The sequence below is a fragment of the Trachinotus anak genome, unplaced genomic scaffold, assembly GCF_046630095.1.
Source record: "Trachinotus anak isolate AG129_WGS33_773 ecotype Australia unplaced genomic scaffold, CSIRO_AGI_Tana_v1 ptg000010l, whole genome shotgun sequence".
Taxonomy (NCBI): domain Eukaryota; kingdom Metazoa; phylum Chordata; class Actinopteri; order Carangiformes; family Carangidae; genus Trachinotus; species Trachinotus anak.
In genome coordinates, this window is record NW_027273861.1 from 2,696,194 (window position 1) to 2,715,438 (window position 19,245).

General features: G+C 43.1%; 1 protein-coding gene across 12 annotated transcripts in view; it reads right to left on the bottom strand.

Moving 5' to 3' along the window:
• fryl (furry homolog, like) overlaps window positions 1-19,245 on the bottom strand; it is a 75,247-nt gene that overhangs the window by 15,439 nt on the left and 40,563 nt on the right. For 8 of the 12 annotated variants that reach the window (XM_071486839.1, XM_071486832.1, XM_071486834.1 and 5 more), the window contains 30 exons: window positions 18,908-19,176; window positions 18,399-18,603; window positions 18,091-18,215; window positions 17,922-17,979; window positions 17,740-17,831; window positions 17,469-17,641; window positions 16,754-16,914; window positions 16,558-16,668; window positions 15,576-15,730; window positions 15,390-15,489; window positions 15,131-15,299; window positions 13,676-13,944; window positions 13,457-13,597; window positions 13,197-13,365; window positions 12,588-12,672; window positions 12,050-12,162; window positions 11,816-11,966; window positions 11,128-11,231; window positions 10,810-10,992; window positions 10,133-10,334; window positions 6,571-6,692; window positions 6,283-6,470; window positions 5,605-5,699; window positions 4,897-5,492; window positions 4,321-4,589; window positions 4,100-4,240; window positions 2,106-2,306; window positions 1,826-1,987; window positions 880-990; window positions 535-711 (listed from right to left, as the gene is read on the bottom strand). In XM_071486839.1, coding sequence (XP_071342940.1) covers window positions 535-711; window positions 880-990; window positions 1,826-1,987; window positions 2,106-2,306; window positions 4,100-4,240; window positions 4,321-4,589; window positions 4,897-5,492; window positions 5,605-5,699; window positions 6,283-6,470; window positions 6,571-6,692; window positions 10,133-10,334; window positions 10,810-10,992; window positions 11,128-11,231; window positions 11,816-11,966; window positions 12,050-12,162; window positions 12,588-12,672; window positions 13,197-13,365; window positions 13,457-13,597; window positions 13,676-13,944; window positions 15,131-15,299; window positions 15,390-15,489; window positions 15,576-15,730; window positions 16,558-16,668; window positions 16,754-16,914; window positions 17,469-17,641; window positions 17,740-17,831; window positions 17,922-17,979; window positions 18,091-18,215; window positions 18,399-18,603; window positions 18,908-19,176 — 5,097 coding nt within the window. The remainder of the gene's footprint in view (window positions 1-534; window positions 712-879; window positions 991-1,825; window positions 1,988-2,105; window positions 2,307-4,099; window positions 4,241-4,320; window positions 4,590-4,896; window positions 5,493-5,604; window positions 5,700-6,282; window positions 6,471-6,570; window positions 6,693-10,132; window positions 10,335-10,809; window positions 10,993-11,127; window positions 11,232-11,815; window positions 11,967-12,049; window positions 12,163-12,587; window positions 12,673-13,196; window positions 13,366-13,456; window positions 13,598-13,675; window positions 13,945-15,130; window positions 15,300-15,389; window positions 15,490-15,575; window positions 15,731-16,557; window positions 16,669-16,753; window positions 16,915-17,468; window positions 17,642-17,739; window positions 17,832-17,921; window positions 17,980-18,090; window positions 18,216-18,398; window positions 18,604-18,907; window positions 19,177-19,245) is intronic. The other 4 variants (XM_071486831.1, XM_071486835.1, XM_071486837.1 and 1 more) reach the window with 1 other exon arrangement.

Here is a 19,245-nt window from a genome sequence, read left to right on the forward strand (position 1 = left end):
GGTATATGATGCAATGCTCTAAAACTAGAAAAGTAAAAGGTTCACAGGCATGGTAGCAATGATTTCAAACCAAAGAGAACTACAGCACTTAATTTGGTGACAACACACAGAGACACCGGGGCAGAGCAGAGAACAGCATCTCTGGGAAGCTCTCTGGCTCTCAGACTTACCTGCAGCTCCTTGTGGCAAGAGAAGAGAAAGAATAAGTGTGTTAGTAGACTTAAGATAGTTTCCTACTACAGCAGTCAGGACAAAAAACACGCAGGCTGGACAAACAAGACATAAATGTTAAGATGTACAACAACAAAATATCGTACGGTCAAGAGTAGTGATGGAGAGTGACAGAACTGAGAGATGATTTATGTAAATTCTTATAGCTCTTCCACATTTCCCTCCATGTCTTATACTTAGTGTCTTGTCAATGTCTTATCAGAAAATTCTAACATAGTTTTTCACACATTTTCCATCTTTCCGGACTTGCACAGAGGCCTTGTTGTGTGTGTTTGTGTGTCAAATTTACTGACTAATTCTCACCTCAGCATCCTCCAGCTCCACATCTAAGAAGTCAAAGTCCTTGAAGACACCAAACTGCTGCTCACTGCCCGTATCCTCTCCCTGCACCTCCTCCTCTCTGACCACCTCCTCCACTGTGGGTATGAGACTGGTCTGCTGGTCTGTAGAGTCGAGGTCCTCACTGGATGAGAATACCACCTGAAGAGGAGGAGAGGAAAGAGTCTTTGTAGGCAAACAGTAAAATACAATTGTTGTATGTCCATAAAAAAACAAACACAAACACTAACATCAAAATCAATCTAAATGAACAACACAAAGGACAGACAGTGACAGCAGCGGTACTCTTAACAGTGAATTTACAGAGACCTTGTCTGAGGCTTTAGAGTAGGAGAGGAGTCTTACAGATGGATTTTTGGGAATGCCAGACTCTGGGCCACACAAAGACAGGACATTCATCAGCCTCTCTCTGGTTCTTCTCTGTGGAAAGAGTGAGAGAGTCAGTTGTGTGCACAGCATCAAGTCCGACATCACCAGGTCCATAAGTAACACAGAGAAAGAGAGTGACGGTGAAACAAAATTCTTTAACATTCTTAAACCATTTGGTTTTTGTTGTGAAGGAAACATTTTTAATCTAACAAGTGTGTTTTAATCACGAGTGTTCTGCTTGTTTTATCAGATATGGCAGAAAATCATCTTTAATAAGGTGACAGTGCTCATGTTATTAAAGATGTTAGTAAATCACTTTCAGTGGCATAATGATGATGGATGGAAAAAGACGGTTGTTGCTGTGTTTTGATTTTTTTTAAAAATAAAACCTACATCACACTGAACTCAGAGGTTTGTGTTTTAATCCAGTCTGAAAGGATCTGAACTCATCTGGCCCAGGTGAAGATTTTTCCCCCACAGATACACACTGGACAAAATGATTTGTCAACATGTAGTTCACTTGTCAAACAACTGCCATGTGTGGTCCATGATAACAGAAACTCTGTTAGTGTGGTAATATCCTCCCACAATGTAGTATTGTTACAATTAAATTTAATGTTTTTATGCCTACAAAGCTCAAAGAGAGTGGAGTAAAAAGAAAAGGCAACATGTTTTTGTTCTGATTTGTTCAGTAGTTCGATTCTGTCTGTTTGAGTTGCTGTGAAGATAAATGGCTCAATTGGCTCTACTGGTTATTTTAGGCACACATCAGATCCAAATGACAGAGCTGGATCTGGTGAAGCTTCACTTCGAGCCTGTGCTGCCTCCCACCTTCTGGTTTAAGTTAGAACAGTCTTGGATGCCTTATGTCTGTTTGAGCAGGTACCTGGGAGAGCTGAGGCCTCTTCCAGCTTACTGGCACCAGACCATTGGAGTTGGAGCCGGATGATGTGGAGGAGGTGCTCCGAGTTACAGCGATCACCTGAGGCTTTCCATTCCTCCCTGCTGCAGTGCGCTGATCGCCATATTTATGCCCAATGATTGGTGTCTAAAACGTCAAATAACTCCAGTTAGCAATAAAATACTACAAAGAATATCCTTGTGTAAACAATGAGACATGTGTACTGAGAACTGGAGTGAGAGCAGATACAGAGGCAGACACTGACCTCTGAGATGTCAAAGTGGAAGTCTAGAGTCTTTCCAGGCAGCTCTTTGGAAGAGTTGTTGAATATGCGTGTAAAGGCAATTTCTGGAGAGCCGCAGGACTCTGTGCTGTACGAGCGCTGCACATCATCTGGAACGACGAGGCTGGCTGATCGAGACACCACCAGCTTCAGAATGTTTTGGGCCTCCTTCCAATGTGGGCTCTGTAAACAACAAACACACAGACATAAAGATTCCACAGTGAGACACCAGGCTGTGTAGGTGCTCCTCTAGAATGTATGAATGTAAATGGACATATTAGCCTCAGAAAGCCAAATACTCCCCCACCCACAGCAGCTATAGACTCAGTCTCTGGAGCCATCTGTATTTAGCACTGCCTCTACAATGTATGGCCCACACTCATGTGAACTTGAAAGGACGCCAAACAAATACAACTCACAGTGCACATGCACTGGAACACTGTAAACGCACAAACACAATGACTTCTACACAGGGCAGCACTGGTAGTGAGCCAGTACAGAATCAGCCTGAGGGGACAGTGATATAACAGCTGGTACGAGCAGCTGTGAGTGAGAAGCATATAGTGCCCTGGGTCAGGGCTGGTAAAAGGCTTCCATAAAGAGCTGTGGCTGCATAAAGAGACCTCTTAACAATCACCCTGTAACATAAGTTAGTCTTATTCTCAATTGTGCTTCTATTTATAGATCAGATGATCCTGTATCCACATACATCAGGCTGTATATGAAAACAGGCTGTGCCCAGCAGTGTCCCCACTGGCTCACTTCACCAGCAGAGTTTTACTGGGCCGCAGCAGTCGAAAACTAAGAATAATACAGAAATAATCATAGGGGGCCTATAATGCAGCACTTACCATAAAAAGACATTTCAATCATTCACTTACACTATGAGACATTAGGAAATATTCACACTGTCGGGACACCATATTATTATGTCTTGAAAATCTCTCCTCTCTCTTCCCCCCACCCCCCCTTTCTCCTCCTAAACCCAACCGGTCGAGGCAGACGGCTGCGCACCCTGAGCCTGGTTCTGTTGGAGGTTTCTTCCTGTTAAAAGGGAGTTTTTCCTCCCCCCTGTCGCCAAGTGCTTGCTCTTTGTGGGAAATGTTGGGTTTTTCTCTATAACAAAGTAAGGAAGTGCCTTGAGATAATGTATATTATGATGTGGCGCTATACAAATAAAATTGAATTGAATTGAATTATTATTATCGTTGTCGTTGTTGTTGTTGTTATCTATCAGGCCACAGTCTGGATGAAACAATAAATCAAACGCACCCTTCCAGGCACTGTGTGTGTGTTTAGGAAGTAGCATAAACCAGCATCATCTGATCCCAGTCACAGCTCATCAGGACTTATTTTGTCTCTAGTTGGGAGATTTGTGTAAGAAATGACCACCTGCTAAAAACCCACAGCACTTGTCATTAGACTGTCAGCTTCAGTAACAGCTGATGTTAGCTAGTGGTGGTGTTGGTTCGATACAGACACTGAGCAGCTGAAACAGAGACATCTGTGCAGGGCACAAACACTCAAACCAGTGATAAGTAATTAATAAGATTGTGTTGACCAAACCTCAGAACAAAAGTTTTCATACTGAAAACAAATCTCATAGTGGATTGAAAAAAAAACAAAAAAACAGCTGAGTGCCACACAGCAACTCGGTTCTTAAAGAGGAGCGACATATGGTGTGTTCACCTGCCCTGCATGAACTTCTAGTGGCCGGGGGCCATTGGTTATGTCTGACCCTGCCCACTAAAAACACACACAACTATTATTACACATATGGCAAAATACTCCCAATTGGTGTATGAGTAAAGTTCTCCCCCATCACTGCAGAGACTCAGAGTTCAGTTCCCGGTTCAAGTAGTTCCAGAAGAATAATGCAAGAAGTAATGTAACAAATAATGTAAAAAAAAAAAAAAAAAAAAAAAAAACCTGAACATTTAACAGGTAACACAGCAGTGAGTGTGATGACTGCTCACCTGAACATATTTGCCAATGATCTTCATGATCTCCAGGTTGAACTGTTTGACGGGGGCGGCTGAGAGGTCAATGTGACTCAGCAGGCTGTAGATGATCTGCAACAAGGACTGCTGCATGCTGGGAAGGCCCTTTTCCAGCAACTGAGAGACAGATGGACACATTACTGGTTTTATCTTACCATGTGTGGTAACAGCAACAGGTTTGATCTTCCTTCACATACCTCAGCCAAGTAAGTGACAAGGTTCAAGGTTATCTCAGCAAAGGCATCGTGGAGGTAGCGACAGACCACGTTGATCCAGTTGGTGCAGTCGCGGGAGTAGCTGTGTGTGCTATACAGACTCATCATGTGCGCCAGGTTGGAGAGAGTGGCTGACTTCTCATCTGCGCACAGCTTGGCTATTTTATCAGCCGTCTCCTTACAGAAAGGAGTGGGGCTGTCAAAGTGCTGGATGAGGTGTGGTAGGAGGCACAGGATGTTCAGAGGAAAACCTGCAGGAAGACAGGCAACATGAAGAGTTGCATACTTAGACAGGAAACTAAACACAATCTAACACAACTGGTAACAGTACCAAACTAAATGTAATGAAGAGAACCAGCACAGTTTTGGTATCAGGGTTATTAGACCTTGTCTGACTTCAGATTTCATTCACTTCCTGACTGACAAACAAATGACTGATCAGCCCTCATTTGTTTGTTTGTCAGTTAATTTTTGCATGATTAACACTGAAATTTTAAAATACAAAAACTATAAAAAATTAAATCATCGACCCTGTCATTCTCAGTCCTACACACGTACCTGCCATTTGTGAGGGGTCTACCAGTGTGTGTCTGGAGACGCTGATGAGTTTGCTGAGCAGGTGGATGGTGAGCTCCTGAGTGGAAGCAGAGGTGAAGCCCTTCAGGAAGAGCTGCAGCAGGCCAGGGAAGCTGTACCACTTCAGCTTGGCCTGGACCTTCTCCAGACGCTCTCTGCTGTCTGCACGGTCCAGAGGCAGCTGGCCCAGCAGCTTGTTCAGCAGCCGCAGTGCCAGGAGATACTCAAACTCGTAGTCCGACTCCAGCAACGAGGCAGCAATCCAGAACACAGTGGCCATCAGATTCGAAGGGTCCACGGGGGGGATGGCGTCCCCCCCTTGACCCCCTCCCCCACCTAGTGATGATAAGCTTCGCGTGCGTGCCAGGTTTCCGTGGCTACCACCAAGCCGGTCAGCTATGTCCAGGGTGTTACTCCTACGTCGGTCACCTTTTCGTTCACCCATCAGGCTGGCCCGGAGAGAGTTGCTGCGAGTGTGGACGTGATGGAACAGACCGCCACTGTTCAGGTTCAGCTGACCTGTGCTTTTCCTGTTGGCTGCAAACTTAGGCCCCAAAAAGTGATCACGGGGAGGTGTTCTGTATCAAAAAAGAAAGTGTGTAATACATGTGTCCATCAGTATGCTACTGCAAGCAAGGATGAGTCAAACACAGTGAAGTTATTAGTGAGGCTATCAGGAGAAGGACTTACTGTGCTAAGGCAGTGAGGAGGTCATAGTTTTTGACTGTGTCTGCTAGAGTGTCAATGCCTGACTCCAGAGTCAGGAGCAGTTCAATGACGAAGCCCTAAAGAGGGAAAAAAAACATCAGCAGTCGGACGTGTCAGTAAGGAACTGATGACTCTTCTGTTCACACCTGGTATGAACATCTAAGTTCAGGGGTGAACACACCCAGGACGCATTGACGACACATTTGAGATCCGATCACTCAGACCACATTAAGAGGTGGTCTGGGTCACACTGAAGGACCGCCTACTCTACTGACATCCTCTAACACAGTCTGATGTGTCTCAACACAGTTTCATAATGAAATATTTTACTATTTCTAATTTCACGATAGAGCTGTGGCAGCGCATTGATCCCCCAAAATTTGTTGTTGATTTTGTCAGTTTAAATGTGTTTGCCCCCAAAACTCTACTGAAAACGTTTTAAAGACCTTTGTTCCCATGTAGTGAGAACAACATTTTTTTTGCTAACTTCTGACATTTTTTTAGAAAACAAACTGAAAGTAAAATATCAAATTAAACAGTGATCTCTGGTTACAGTTGATGAAAATTAACTGCTGGCTAAATCCGATGTAAGTAACCTACAGAGAAAAATCTAAATGCATCTGTTTCATGTTACATATGAGAACATGTTCATGTTCTGACCTGAGCCTCCTCTCCTGGGTCACCTACAGTCTCTACCAGTCGAGACAGAATGTCAGACAGCGTCGCAGGAGTCAGAGGTTGTTTGAGTGCCCTGAAAATCTGGAATGAGCGTCCAGCATAGTGGCGGGAGGGACAAGACAGAGCCGTTTGTAGAGCTACTTCACTCAGCAATGACTCCAGCTGGAAACCTGAAGGGACGCAAGAATGCACATACAGGTGAATGTGATGAAGCTATTCAAAGCTGACATTGACAGAATCAGGCAACAAGCAGCTCCGAACCAAACATACCTGACTGGGAATGTTTGAAGACAGTCACCACATGTCTGACAAAAACACTCAGCTGGTCAGCGCTCTTAATGTTGGGGTTCTTGGGCGATACATCCTCGTGGTTCCAGAGTGGGCCCCTCTTTCTACAAGGCAACAGCAAACACACATCAGGCAATGTGACCTGTTCAATAAGTTGCATGTTATCAGTTCTGCTCTCAGTAGAGGAGAGATAAAGAAAATAGATTTTTTTTTGTCACTGCCATAAAAATTTGTGTGTGTGTGGGGCGGGGGCAGCTGTCTCCCACGCTGGAGCACTGTGCAGCACACACACGCACATACTTGTACTTCTATCTTTGTGAGGACACTCATTGACATAATACATTCCCTAGCCCCTTACCCTAACTTTAACCATTACAACTGAGTGTGTAACCCTAACCCTGACCCTATAGTCCTTACTATGTAGCAAGTGCAAGTGCAAGTGCAAGCACGCGCGCGCGCGCACACACACACACAAACACACAAACACACAAACACACACACACACACACACACACACACACACACACACACACACACACACTAGTGACAATAGCAGAGAGAACTACACGTTCAAAGTGTGGTTCAGTCTTTTGATGTGAGGGCAGAAACAATCTCTCCAAACATCCAGTGAAAGTCTGTCACACACAGTCGTACAGTCATCTGTTGTTGCACCAGCTGTGCTTCGTACGCTAGCAGCCTGGAGCACACACACAGAGTTAACTTAATTATACAAACATGGGTTAATGATGAAAAGTAACCATTAACCAGCTGATTGTTCTGGGTTGGTTCTGAAATTCAATCTGACATGAACGGAGCAGGTTGGTGATGTGGGGTCTGCTGATAAACTACTGCACAGTAAAAATACTGTCAGAGGAAAAGTCCTGGAGTAAATCATTGTGTATTACATTTGTTTTATATTTCCATCATTACAAAATCAGTCTATAATAGTGATTTGTTCAAAACTATGCTGGTGAAGTTTGCCACTCAAGAATGTTAATTCAGTAAATGTGAAAAATGAAGCGATGTTTATTCTGTTCTTGTTTGTCTCTTTTCTCTCTTTGACAAAATAACAAAAGTACCAATAAGGGTATCATTAAAGTACCGGATCAATAAGCAGTATTGGTAAAAGTACTGGTACGTTAAAATCTTAATGATACCCATCCCTAATTATGACATCAACCCCAAAATCAAACCCATGCAGAGTAAAAATACCCCGGTCCTTTCAGACACTGCTGGAAGCATGAAAGCAAATTTAAAAGCAAAGTTAAACAGAATTAGTGGGGTCGTTTAAGGCTCAGTCATTTCAAATTGGTGTTAAAGTTTGGTTTTCACTTCTAAGTTGAAGTTAAGGGTCTATAGAACAATTTGAGTCCGAGTGTCAAACACACAGATAAAAAATGGCCTCTAGGGGGCGCCGTAAAATATGGAAACTGCTACAACTTTTGATTAGATTAACCAATTTTAACATAGGAGGTATGTATGGATTCAGAATTAAAAGGAGAAACAGGTATGTCAAGCATTTGGTTACCAGATTAAAAATAAATACACTTTTAGCCCAATATATTAAATGGAAACAAGCTAAATTGTGCTTTTTTTGAAGATAAAGTCTGGAAATGTCCTCAAAGTTGCTATGAAACATGATTTTTAAAGTTATTGTAAATAAAGGCTTTGTAATGACTCAACTGGATTTAAGATTGGTGTTCAGAATATCCCTATAGCAACTGCGCTTGTAACAAATGGACAGTTCCCAGATGACAAAGATGTCTTCATAACAGCAGATGATTGCGTCCACCATGTTGGAAACAGTCCTCCAATGGATTGCTGCAATCATGAGGAAGCTGACACTCGTGTCCTAGTGCATCTTCTCCATGCCCTCCGAACAGCATCAGTTGGGATGGTTTATACTGGAGACACAGATGTTGTCGTAATCCTGCTGAGTAATTTCCATCATATCAAGGCTTTGAATGCAACTGCAGAAATCTGGATCTGCTTCAAAACTGGAAAGACATCAAATATGATCTCCCTGAACACTCTTGCCACAAAACTGGGCACAGAAACATGTAAAGCCATGGCTCTCTTCCACGCATTCACTGGATCAGACAGCACATCTTCTTTCAAGTTCAGGGGTAAGCGATCCTGCTGCAAATTGATGCATGAAGTTCCACACTTGACAGAGGAGTTCGCAACTATCGTTGAGACTCCATTCCAAACCTCTCCAAGGCTGAAAGAAGTTGCAATAAACTTTGTCTGTAGGCTGTACTCCAGTGAATCAAATGAGGAAAATGATGTTGATCTTCTTTGTATGAGACTATTCTCACAGAAGACAAGGGATGTTGAAAGAATCCCCCCAAGAATGGATGTTTTGGATCTACATCTCAAAAGGAGTGTCTTCCAAGCAAGCATCTGGACGACAGCCCACATGTAAGTATGCACCTGTATGGATTTGAGTATTGTACTATATAATCACAAAAAAATCATGCATTTATTCATTCATTTATTCATTCATTCATTTAGGTCAACAATGCCTGTCAACAACACTACTGACCATGGGTGGAAAGAAGAGGACAGCAAACTTCTTCCCATTTGGACTACGCTACCACTTGCCAAAGACGTATTCCAACTAGATGTGAACTGCGGTTGTACAAGTACTTGTACAAGTCGACCTGCCACTTCTCGGTGCAAGTGCATGAAGGCGAAGTTAAAGCGCACACGTCTGTGCAAGTGCACATGTCAGAACTTCTAAGACTCACATAGAATAAATCAAAGAAGTAAACCACAGTTATCATTGTACAGTGAAGTTCTCGGAATAAATGTTAGCCCTATGGTCCTCTGTTCATTTTTTGAATGCCAGAAAAACTATTGTTTCTCTTCTTATTGTTATTGATTTACTTTCTTCCAGATATAAAGTTCTTTTGTGAAAATTTCTTGTGAATAAAATGATGGCTTGATGGCTTGATTGATTGATGAAAGATGAAAAAAGTTGGGACTCCTGATCCTAGATCCATACATACAAAGGTTATGGCTGTTACTACATTTTGTGGCACCCTCTAGGGCATAGAATAGAAGAGTGAGGAGCATTTCAATTTCGGGCTAAATTTTGGGCTAAAAGTGTATTTATTTTTAACTGGTCACCAAATGCTTAGCATACCAGTTTGTCCTTTTAATTCTGAATCCATACATACCTCATATGTTAAATTTGGTTAATCTAATCAAAAGTTGTACCAGTTTACATATTTTGCAGCGCCCCCTAGAGGCCATTTTTTATCTGTGTGTTTGACACTCGGACTCAAATTGTTCTGTAGACCCTTAACTTCAACTTAGAAGTGAAAACCAAACTTTAACACCAATTTGAAATGACTGAGAAAAATTACACATGCATCCGACCCCACTAAATGAATGACTTGTGTTAATACTGACACATAAACAGCACGCGAGATAAGACATCAGGTTAAGTTAGTTAGTTAGTTACAGTAGTAGTGATGAGCTTAAATGTTAAGTTATTTTTCTAGTAAATATTCATTTTAATGACAGAGCCTCTTCTCACCTTGACGTAATGAACTCGATGAGAGCTTTGGCCTTCTCGTCCTGTTCAGCAGTGACATCCACCTCGCTGATGAGTGTGGGGGACAGGTGGGACAGAGCAGTCCCCCCTGTCCCAAGACTTATACTGGAGGACGTGGAGCTGGAGCTGAGGCCGGAGTCTGTCATAGGTGATGGCTGACAGTCTGGCAAAAACTCCTGCACTCCTATAGGAACAAGTGATACACGCATTGCACACACTGAGCTGTGGGGCATGCTTCATGATACTCTTACACCACAATCCTTTAGAAATCTCTATGTTTTAGTGGATAATTAAGGTTTTAATATGTTTCTTAGTGTCACAAACCTGAGTTCATTAATTCATGTAGTGTTTTGTCATGATGCTGGTTTCTAAGCAGCCTGTCACTGGGAGTTCAATGGGACTTGGTAGTTAAGATTTAACAGTCTGTGACAGGAAACCCTGACTCTGTGGAACTTGATCACTGCTGCCACCCAGTGATCTGCCTTGGCAATACAGCAAAAGAGTACGTGCAATATTTCCATTACATTCTCCATACTCCATTCTCACATTTTCCATACGACCTCCATATACAATGACAAAGAAGAAAAACCAGCCAGTAGGGAATTGGTTCAAATTTCCTCAGTTAAATAACTGTTCTCTTTTTCCACAGCAGAACTGACCTGTGAGGCTGAACTCTGGAGCTAATGGCTTCACAGTCAGGACCCTGGGATCATTGTAGTCTCTGTTGCGTAAAAGCACCATAGCCACAGACTGAACGCTGCTATTTGCTCCCTGGACCACAAGCAGATGAAGCAGCAGACGCTTGCAGTGCTCGTAGACCTCTGGGTGCTGGTGATCAAACCCTGGAAGAAAAATAGATGAAGAGAGATTAGATAACGTGACTTTAGCAGGTGGGGACACAATGAAGTATGAGAGATCAATTAGACTCAGTCCCACGCTACAAACTGTCCTATTGTATCAATTAGGAAACAAGTTACCTATAAAAATTGCATGTAGCAAGAGGTGCAGGTAGGCACTCCACTCCACTTTCACCCCATGGTCCACAATGAGGTCTGTCAGTAGGATGACTGCAATGTTACATCTGAAAAACAGACTGCAATTACCACCTTGCAGGTGTATGTATCTGCCAACCAGTCATGGTGCAGGAAATGTGGTCACAACCCCCCCCCCATTCCTGAGTTACAGTGTTGAACAACAGCTAGAAGTGTTTTTGCAGAACGTTATGATGTCACAGTGAAGCTGACCTTTGACCGTTTGGATATAACACTTCATTATTTCATCCTATTAGACATTTGTGTGAAATTGAGTCACAATTAGTGTTTGAATTCTTGAGTTATGGCCAAAAATGTGTTGTGTGGTCACAGTGACCTTTGACCTATAACCACAAAATTCTAGTTCATGCTTGAGACCAAGTGAATGTCTGTAATGAAATTCCCTGTGGGTGGTCCTGATATATTGCATTCACAAGAACCTGAGGTCACCGTGAACTTGACTTTTGACCTTTTAAATCTAATCAGTTCATCTTTGATCCCAAGTGAATATTTGTGCAAAATCGTAAGAAATTCCCTTGAGGCGTAACTGAGATATCATGAGAATGGACAGATTTATGAACAGATGGACAACCCTACAAGGAGGCAGAGACATGAAAGGAGGGGTTTGTTGAACCTGTGGAGTGGAACAGCAGGAGCATTGGTCTCTGGCAAATAGTCCACCAACGGAGACCAGCAGCCTCCCGTTGGAGGAAAGGGGAGGGGCTCTGGCCGGTTGTGATCCATCACTTTCAAACGCCAGTTAGCATAAAGTGGCATGGAGTCACCTGGAAATGTGAGGAGGAGATCATCAGAAATGTTACTGTCTAGACACCTCTGAGCAGAAGAGGTGCAAAGAGTTTGTTCTTACTCTTCTCTTCTTCATAGGAGCCTCCAGAGCTGCTGCTGTAACGAGACTCCAGACGGTGGTGCTGGCGGTTCAGGTTACTGTTCAGACCACTGTAGATGTCCAGGTGGGTGTAACTGCGGAACGCACACACACTTGATTTAAAAAGGTTTTCTGCTCACAGCAGGGAGAAGAGAACTATATGTCAGGTCTCCATCTTGCTTGTATTGAAGGTGAGATACATTTTGGTTATGCCACAAACATCATGTACTGCAGGACATCTGCTAATCATTAGCAGTCAGAGATTACTTTGATATGTGCACAGTCTGCAGGAACTCCACACTCACATTTTCTGGCTTGTATTTTTAAAAACTCTTCAGTGTTTACAGTTGAACCTCCATAACAGTTCATGCAGTGTTCATGTCTCTAGTGTGAAATATGACTTGTTTTATTAATCAATCACAGCCTTCTGTAATTGTAACGGATCTGACAGAGACCTGTCTACTCTGTCTATTACTTTCCTTTGTAACAACATTAGAACAGAGATGTAGTTTATCTGTACCTGTCCTCCATGTTTGAGTCTTTGATCTTGCTGTCATGATGACCATCATTTCCTGGCACCATGGTATTGCTGCTGGAGGTTGTTCCTGAGAAAGCAGAAAGGAACTATTGACCATCTTGCATCGACAAGACATTATTTAGTGTTTGCAACATGGCTCACAGTGTAAACTAGCGCGTTTCTGCCAATCATTTCCATATTTTCTGGGATTGCCTGGTTATAGTGGCTTATTGAAATGAAAATTCAGTCAATGAATGGATAAGAGTAGTACATGAAATAAATATATGGAAAGGTTGTCATTTTCCCTCAAAGTCCAAAAAGAAACATTTTTCTGGATTTGGTCCAAGTGGACAGAGTACACGAAACATGTAAGTTCAGACTTTAACTGATTTGATAGAATAAATAAGGGTGTAAAATGTTTTTGCTTCTAATAGCTTACTTTTCTCTCTTTTTCCATGTTCAACTGTAGATAATTAAAGCTATTGTGATAAGAGAAATCCTCTTGAAGAGGCTGGCTGTAAAAATGTTTGTGAAGTGAAGTGAATGCTTTCCCAAACTAAAAATTAAATTAAAATGAAAAAAAGAGCTGGTGCATTTCTTGTGCTCATTAACCTGAGGTGACTGAGGGGATCTTGTAACTGGAGGTGATGCGGTAGAAGGGGGGGTTGTCCATGTGAGTGACAGCTGAGCTAACAGGATCAGTCAACTCAAGCTCACACATCAACTCCTCCAGCAGCTGCATAGTCTTATCTCTGCCCAAGTAAACCACCACTCGTTTCACCTGGGGACACAGGAACATAAGGAGTAAGTGGCCGACGCTGCACATGGGGATAACATATACACCGCATGATGTGAAACGTGCTGTGACTTACGTAGGGCAAGAGGCTGGGGTCGCTGTTAACTCCTGACATACTGATGAGGAAGTGCAGAATGATTTTGAGGTTCTTTGGCCAGCTGTCTGCTAATGTGGTCCACACGTTCTCGATCTCCGACCAAGCAAACTCATCCCCATACTGTAAGATGAAGCCATTTCATGATCAATCCATTTCCTCAATCATCTCATTAGTGTAATTCTGAGTATGCAGACTCACCTTAGCAGTCATGAACATGAGGTTGTTTAGCACCATGGTTGTTGCACGAGGGGAGCCCCAGCCCTCTCCACGGAGCCAGCGCCTACTGTTGACCATCATGATCTCCCGCTCACGAACTTCCTCGTCATCCTCAACACTGCCGCAATCCTCCGGGCGCCGCGTGGCTGGTTTAAAGTCAACCAGCTCCACGTTGTTCATCCAAGGCAGGAGGTAATGCAGCATTACTTGACGGCCACCAGGATGTGCTGTCTGGATTCTCTGGCTCACCTCTGCAAGAAGGAGAGGCAGACGCAGATTTTAAGCCATGACACAGTAAAGGAATTAAGTTTATTTCTATCTCTGGTCTGGACAGTATCATTACATCCACTATACTTTCCAAAGTTCTCTGTGTAAATGACTGCTGAATTACCTAGACTCTGCCCTATGCAGTGATTGTTTACATGGGTTCTAATGCCAGATGTTGTCCTATTACACTGCCCCCCTGGTGGCTTGTTCCACAATTATTTAGGTTTCCACTTTCTTCTTCTGGCATGAGGTTTATCCTGTTCATTTGTTTGTATACAGTATGAAACAAGTTTATTTTGTGACTTACCTCATTGCTTTTTGCATTGTTTGTATCTGTTATCTGTTAAGAACTCCAAACTAGGAGCACAAGACGAGCTAGAGAGCACGCACTTTTAATCTAACGCTCTTGGTCAAGTGGAACGAGGAATGGAGACACTGATTGTGTACATTAATATTTGAGGTGTAATTTATGTGCATGCAAGGAAAAGAGAATTTCATTATTGAAATCGTTGAGTAATACTGAGCATGCTGTCAAGCTGAACGGCAGTAGATCCCTGTTGACTGTGAACATAAATGTAACAGGTCTTTTTGAAAGATGTGGGAGAGGATTATGATTTTATTGCTATTTCACGCTCGTCATAACAGTTTAAAGAAGTATATTTATGAGCTCGCTATAGGTTAATGCACTGCATCGTCAATTGGTCACATACATGATTTATGTGTGAACTGTACAACTACAGACAAGTACTGTATTTCTTTTGTTTTCATGGTGTTCAGCGTAAAGCAAAGGAAAATATCTGTGTCTTGCTCATTCAAGCCAAGGGGCCACCACACTCTTACTTCAGTCATCCGCTGATGAACAGTGGAACTGTTAAGAACTGAACATCCACAAAACTAATACAGTTTTGAAATAAATAAATAAATACAGAAAATAACTGATGGAAAAATGTTTGAGTGAATTCAATTCCTACACACTGCATCTCCAACATTACGCAAGTTTGGTTGGTTCTTAAACCGAAAATGATACTGCAGGGTTTAGGTGAAAACACTTATGCTCACATACACAATGGGGAAATCTCTGCTTTGACAGTCAAATGAAACTGTGACCTTCCCACTCCATGTTACCTGCTACTCAAACAGCAGCTGGAAATGTTTTGGAAAGCAGCAAACCTGAGAAGATGGGCAGCGTTAGCTCTGGGTAAGTCCGTGCAAGCTCCTCAGACAGCTGGTAGTAAGACACTGAGTAGAGGTGTGGCAGCGGTGAGGGAGGGGTTAAGATGCCATCTGTTCGCTGGATCTCCAACTTGTGGGCATAACGGAAGAGCTTGGGTTCCAGGATCTATTATTTTCAGATAAACAGTTATAACACACCATGAATACAGCAGTGTTATGTAGAGAAGTAAACTTTTTACATGACAGGAATTCTGACCTGTAACAGCTGCATAGCCGCTTCATAGATGTCCCTGGAAGAATCAGCCGCCTTGAACAGAATCAGGTTCAGCAGCACCACAGTGTCAAATTGGTAATCCCTAAGAGAAAGTACAAACACATTCAGCTGGCTCCATAACAAACCCACAAAAATTGGTTCAAGGTTGATGCAGTGAATTTGCGGTACCTGTTGTGAAAGACATTGGCAATGGCCCTAAAGCACCCGGCAGCCACACGGCGGGAGCCGGTGTAACAGCGGTCCACAGCCCAAAACATGAGGTTGCTCTGGTCTGGATTCAGCTCCAACAGCAGCATCACTGCCTCACAACCCAGCTGGTGAACCTGGAAGAGACCAAGGAGCAACTGTTAGAGTCTGAACACACCTCTGTGACATTTTACCCTCCATCTCTCGATATCTAGTATTAGTATACAGAATCAACATTAGTGTGGGAACAAAAACATATGCTGTAAACTTATGGATTTCAAACACACTGTCAAAAGGAGTACTAATATGAAAAATAATATAAAAACATCAAAGAAAGTGATACAAAGACCAGTGAGACTGTGATTTAGCCTCTGATTATAATGTCTGGATTAAACGATTATTTAACTACTTTCTATAAATAATGAATTTTATTGTTCAGGCTTTTATCTGACTGAATCTGTTTGGTGCTGACCTCGTGCAGTACTTCTGAACACCACTGTGTAGTGCTAGAGTAACGCTATATGAACCTGTGCTACATAACTTTGACCTCAGGAAATCTTTCAGTTCATCCAGACTGAAGACTCCTCCTCATTAAACATGAATGATGATGCTTAGTCTGGCTGTATCACCAAAGCCATTATAATCATATACTGGTCTTGTGTTGACTGTCACTATTACATTCAGCCCGGTGTGGGATATGTTGTTATCTTTTTTTGACCATTTTAAGTACTTTCATTACAATTGTGTAAATCAAAACATAGAGGAACAATGCTGTGTGAAAGTTAATATATTCCAGGAAACAACTGAGCACTTTGCCACCTTCGTCTGAGTGTTGAAGACGCTGCATGTTCCTCTCTCAATCTGATATCCAGTACACATCTGTTACTGTCAGTGCATGCCCTGGCCACACTATGAAAAGCCATTTCAGTGATAATTTAGGCTGCCATGGTAACATTTCACTTACTTTCTTGTCCTGAGAATCCAGGATGTTGTCCAGCCACTTGTAGAGGTAGCCATCAGAGGAAAGGCCAACATTGTCAGCTACAGGTCCACAACACAACACTGCAGACATGGCCTGAACATTGAAACAGTGACAGTGACATTAGTTATCAGTAAGTATGGATTTCAAAATTTGTATGTTCTGATGGGTTTGTGTGTACCTTTAGTGCACAGTACTGATGGCGGTTGATCTGCATATTTCTGTCACTGTAGCGGTCGAGGGGAGTGAACATGATGCTGAAGGGCCCTGCCCAGTGACTGAACAGCATGAACAGACTGTGTCTCAGTGACTGCTGGGGGAAGATGGTCCTCCTCTGGTGTACTGAACACAATGAATAATGACAGTGATACATAAGACACCAACTTTAGACAGAGATTCACTGCAAATAAGAATCTGTTTTCATTTACTGGCTCTGGCTCTGATAGGCATCCATGTAAATACAACACCCGTGTGAACGCTAATCATCATCCCTTTTTCATGCTGTGACGTGTTTCAAAACGCAAACAGACACAGGCCTGTTACCTGCCCACTGAGCTCAGAGATGAAAAAATGAGCTGCAGCCTCAAGGTAAGTTTTAAAACACACAATCACCGACCGAAGCGTCTCACATGTAGGCTCCAACACTTACAGGAGCACCAACACAGGGATGAGAACTCGCTCTTTCTCCCCCGAGCCTGTGTGTGTGTGTGTGTGTGTGTGTGTGTACTCTGTAAGTGCATGTGATGACATGACTCCCTGCAGTTGTGTGTGTGTCTCCTCTACAAACAGATAGCAGTGTAAAAGGAGTTAATCACCTTTTTTAACGAATACCCACATTTAAAAAAAAAAACCTTATACCTGCTAAGCTTGGTGTAAAAAGGGTATAGGAGATATACCTGGGACATTCTGGATGATGTTAGCCACGAGTGCACTGAAGTGACACCGAATGTCCTTCAGTGTATCAGAGTCCTTGTCATTTTCAGCCTCAAGCAGCTGCCTGGTCAGATCAACATACTCAAGCAGCGTACTGTTCAAAGAGTGGCTCTCTCCATCTAACCCTCCACTGGCTCTGCAAACAGACAAGGAAAGTAAAAAGTTAATCTAAAATATATCAAAGCACAAATGAATTCCTTGTCATCTTGTACATGTGAGATGTGGGTTACATACATCTGACTGATTACACCGGCATCAGCCAGCAGCTCAAATATCCGGACCAGCTGGACCCTGAGGATGTCACGACGCCTGCGCCGCTTCATGTTCTGCAGAGCAAAGACAGCAGCACTGTAACTCAGTAAAGGCTCTTTTGCTGTGACAGAAAGGTTTCAAAGTTATCAGTGAACAGCACTTACTTCAGGTCTTCTTTCTAGAGCTTCTTTTATGATGGGATTTAGCTCCTCTAACAACTCTCTGAGGAATATGAAAGTTACATGTAAGTAAATAACAAAAGGTACAGACAAACGTACACCAAGGTGTGTATGTGTGTGTGCATGTATATGGATGGTGTAGAGTGTCATTTACCTGAAGGCCACGGGGTTGGTCCTGCCAAGCCCCAACACAAGAGACTCTGTGATGTCCATGCTCTCAGAGCGCATCATTGGAACAATGTGTTTGAACAGGGAGGAGGGGGACGGAGTGCCAACAATCTATTAACAGACACAGAAAGATCAATGTCATGGTCCATTGTTAGTTGCTACTATCCTACATGGTTCCTACATCATATTGCATTTTCTGAATTTTTGGCACAACTGTCTAACTTTTCAAGAACTGGAAATAAGCAAACTAGTACAAGGGTGTGATAGAGTGGTGTCTGTGCAGGTGCTCCTGACCTTTGAATCATAACTGTAGCCGCTGTCCGGCGTGGACGCCAGCGTCTCAGGCGGGGAGCAGCGGACGGAGCCAGAGGTGGAGGATGAGGAACACATAGAGGAGGAGGAGGCGGAGCTGCAGCAGAGAATCAGGTAGTTTCTCCAAAGACCAATGTAGGAGTCGCTGCTGTTCAGACTGTTCACCTTCTTGGCATTGATGGGGCTACTGCAGGTGGACATACAGGAAAGGTCGGAGATTAGTGACATGGCATCAAATGTGCAGAACAACACTGTACTGTGGGAGCAGACAACAAAGGTGCTGCTCTCTGAGTGTTTATGTTGTTGCCATGACATGGAACGACACGCATTATCCAACCTCTGTCCACCATAATCCTAGCATATCATGTGGTCATAAAGATATCATCAACTGATTGTCAGTGTTCAATAAAAACAACAACAATAACAGAAAAACACACACAAGTACACAGACACACAAAACAGAACAAAGACAGGGGAGCGTGGAAACATACTTGATGTCAACTTGTGGGGACAGTAGCTGCAGACGGGTGTAGGCAAACATCCAGGCGTAGTTGAGGGCAGTGGGACAATGCTTGGGCAGGTGTTCCTGCCGCAGGTAGCTGGAGAAGCTGATGACCCAGGGGTCCTGGCCCTGAGTAACGTGGGCAAACACCCAGATGTGTGAGGGGCTCACCACATCAAACTGGTGGCTGATGGGAGATGAGCTCCACTCTGCTAGCGTCTGAAGATCAATTCCACTGGGACAATACAGCAGGTTGGTCTGCGGAGAAAAACAGAGACAAGCTGAGTCTCAGAGTATTTGTGCAAGTTTTATAATTCTGAAGATGAG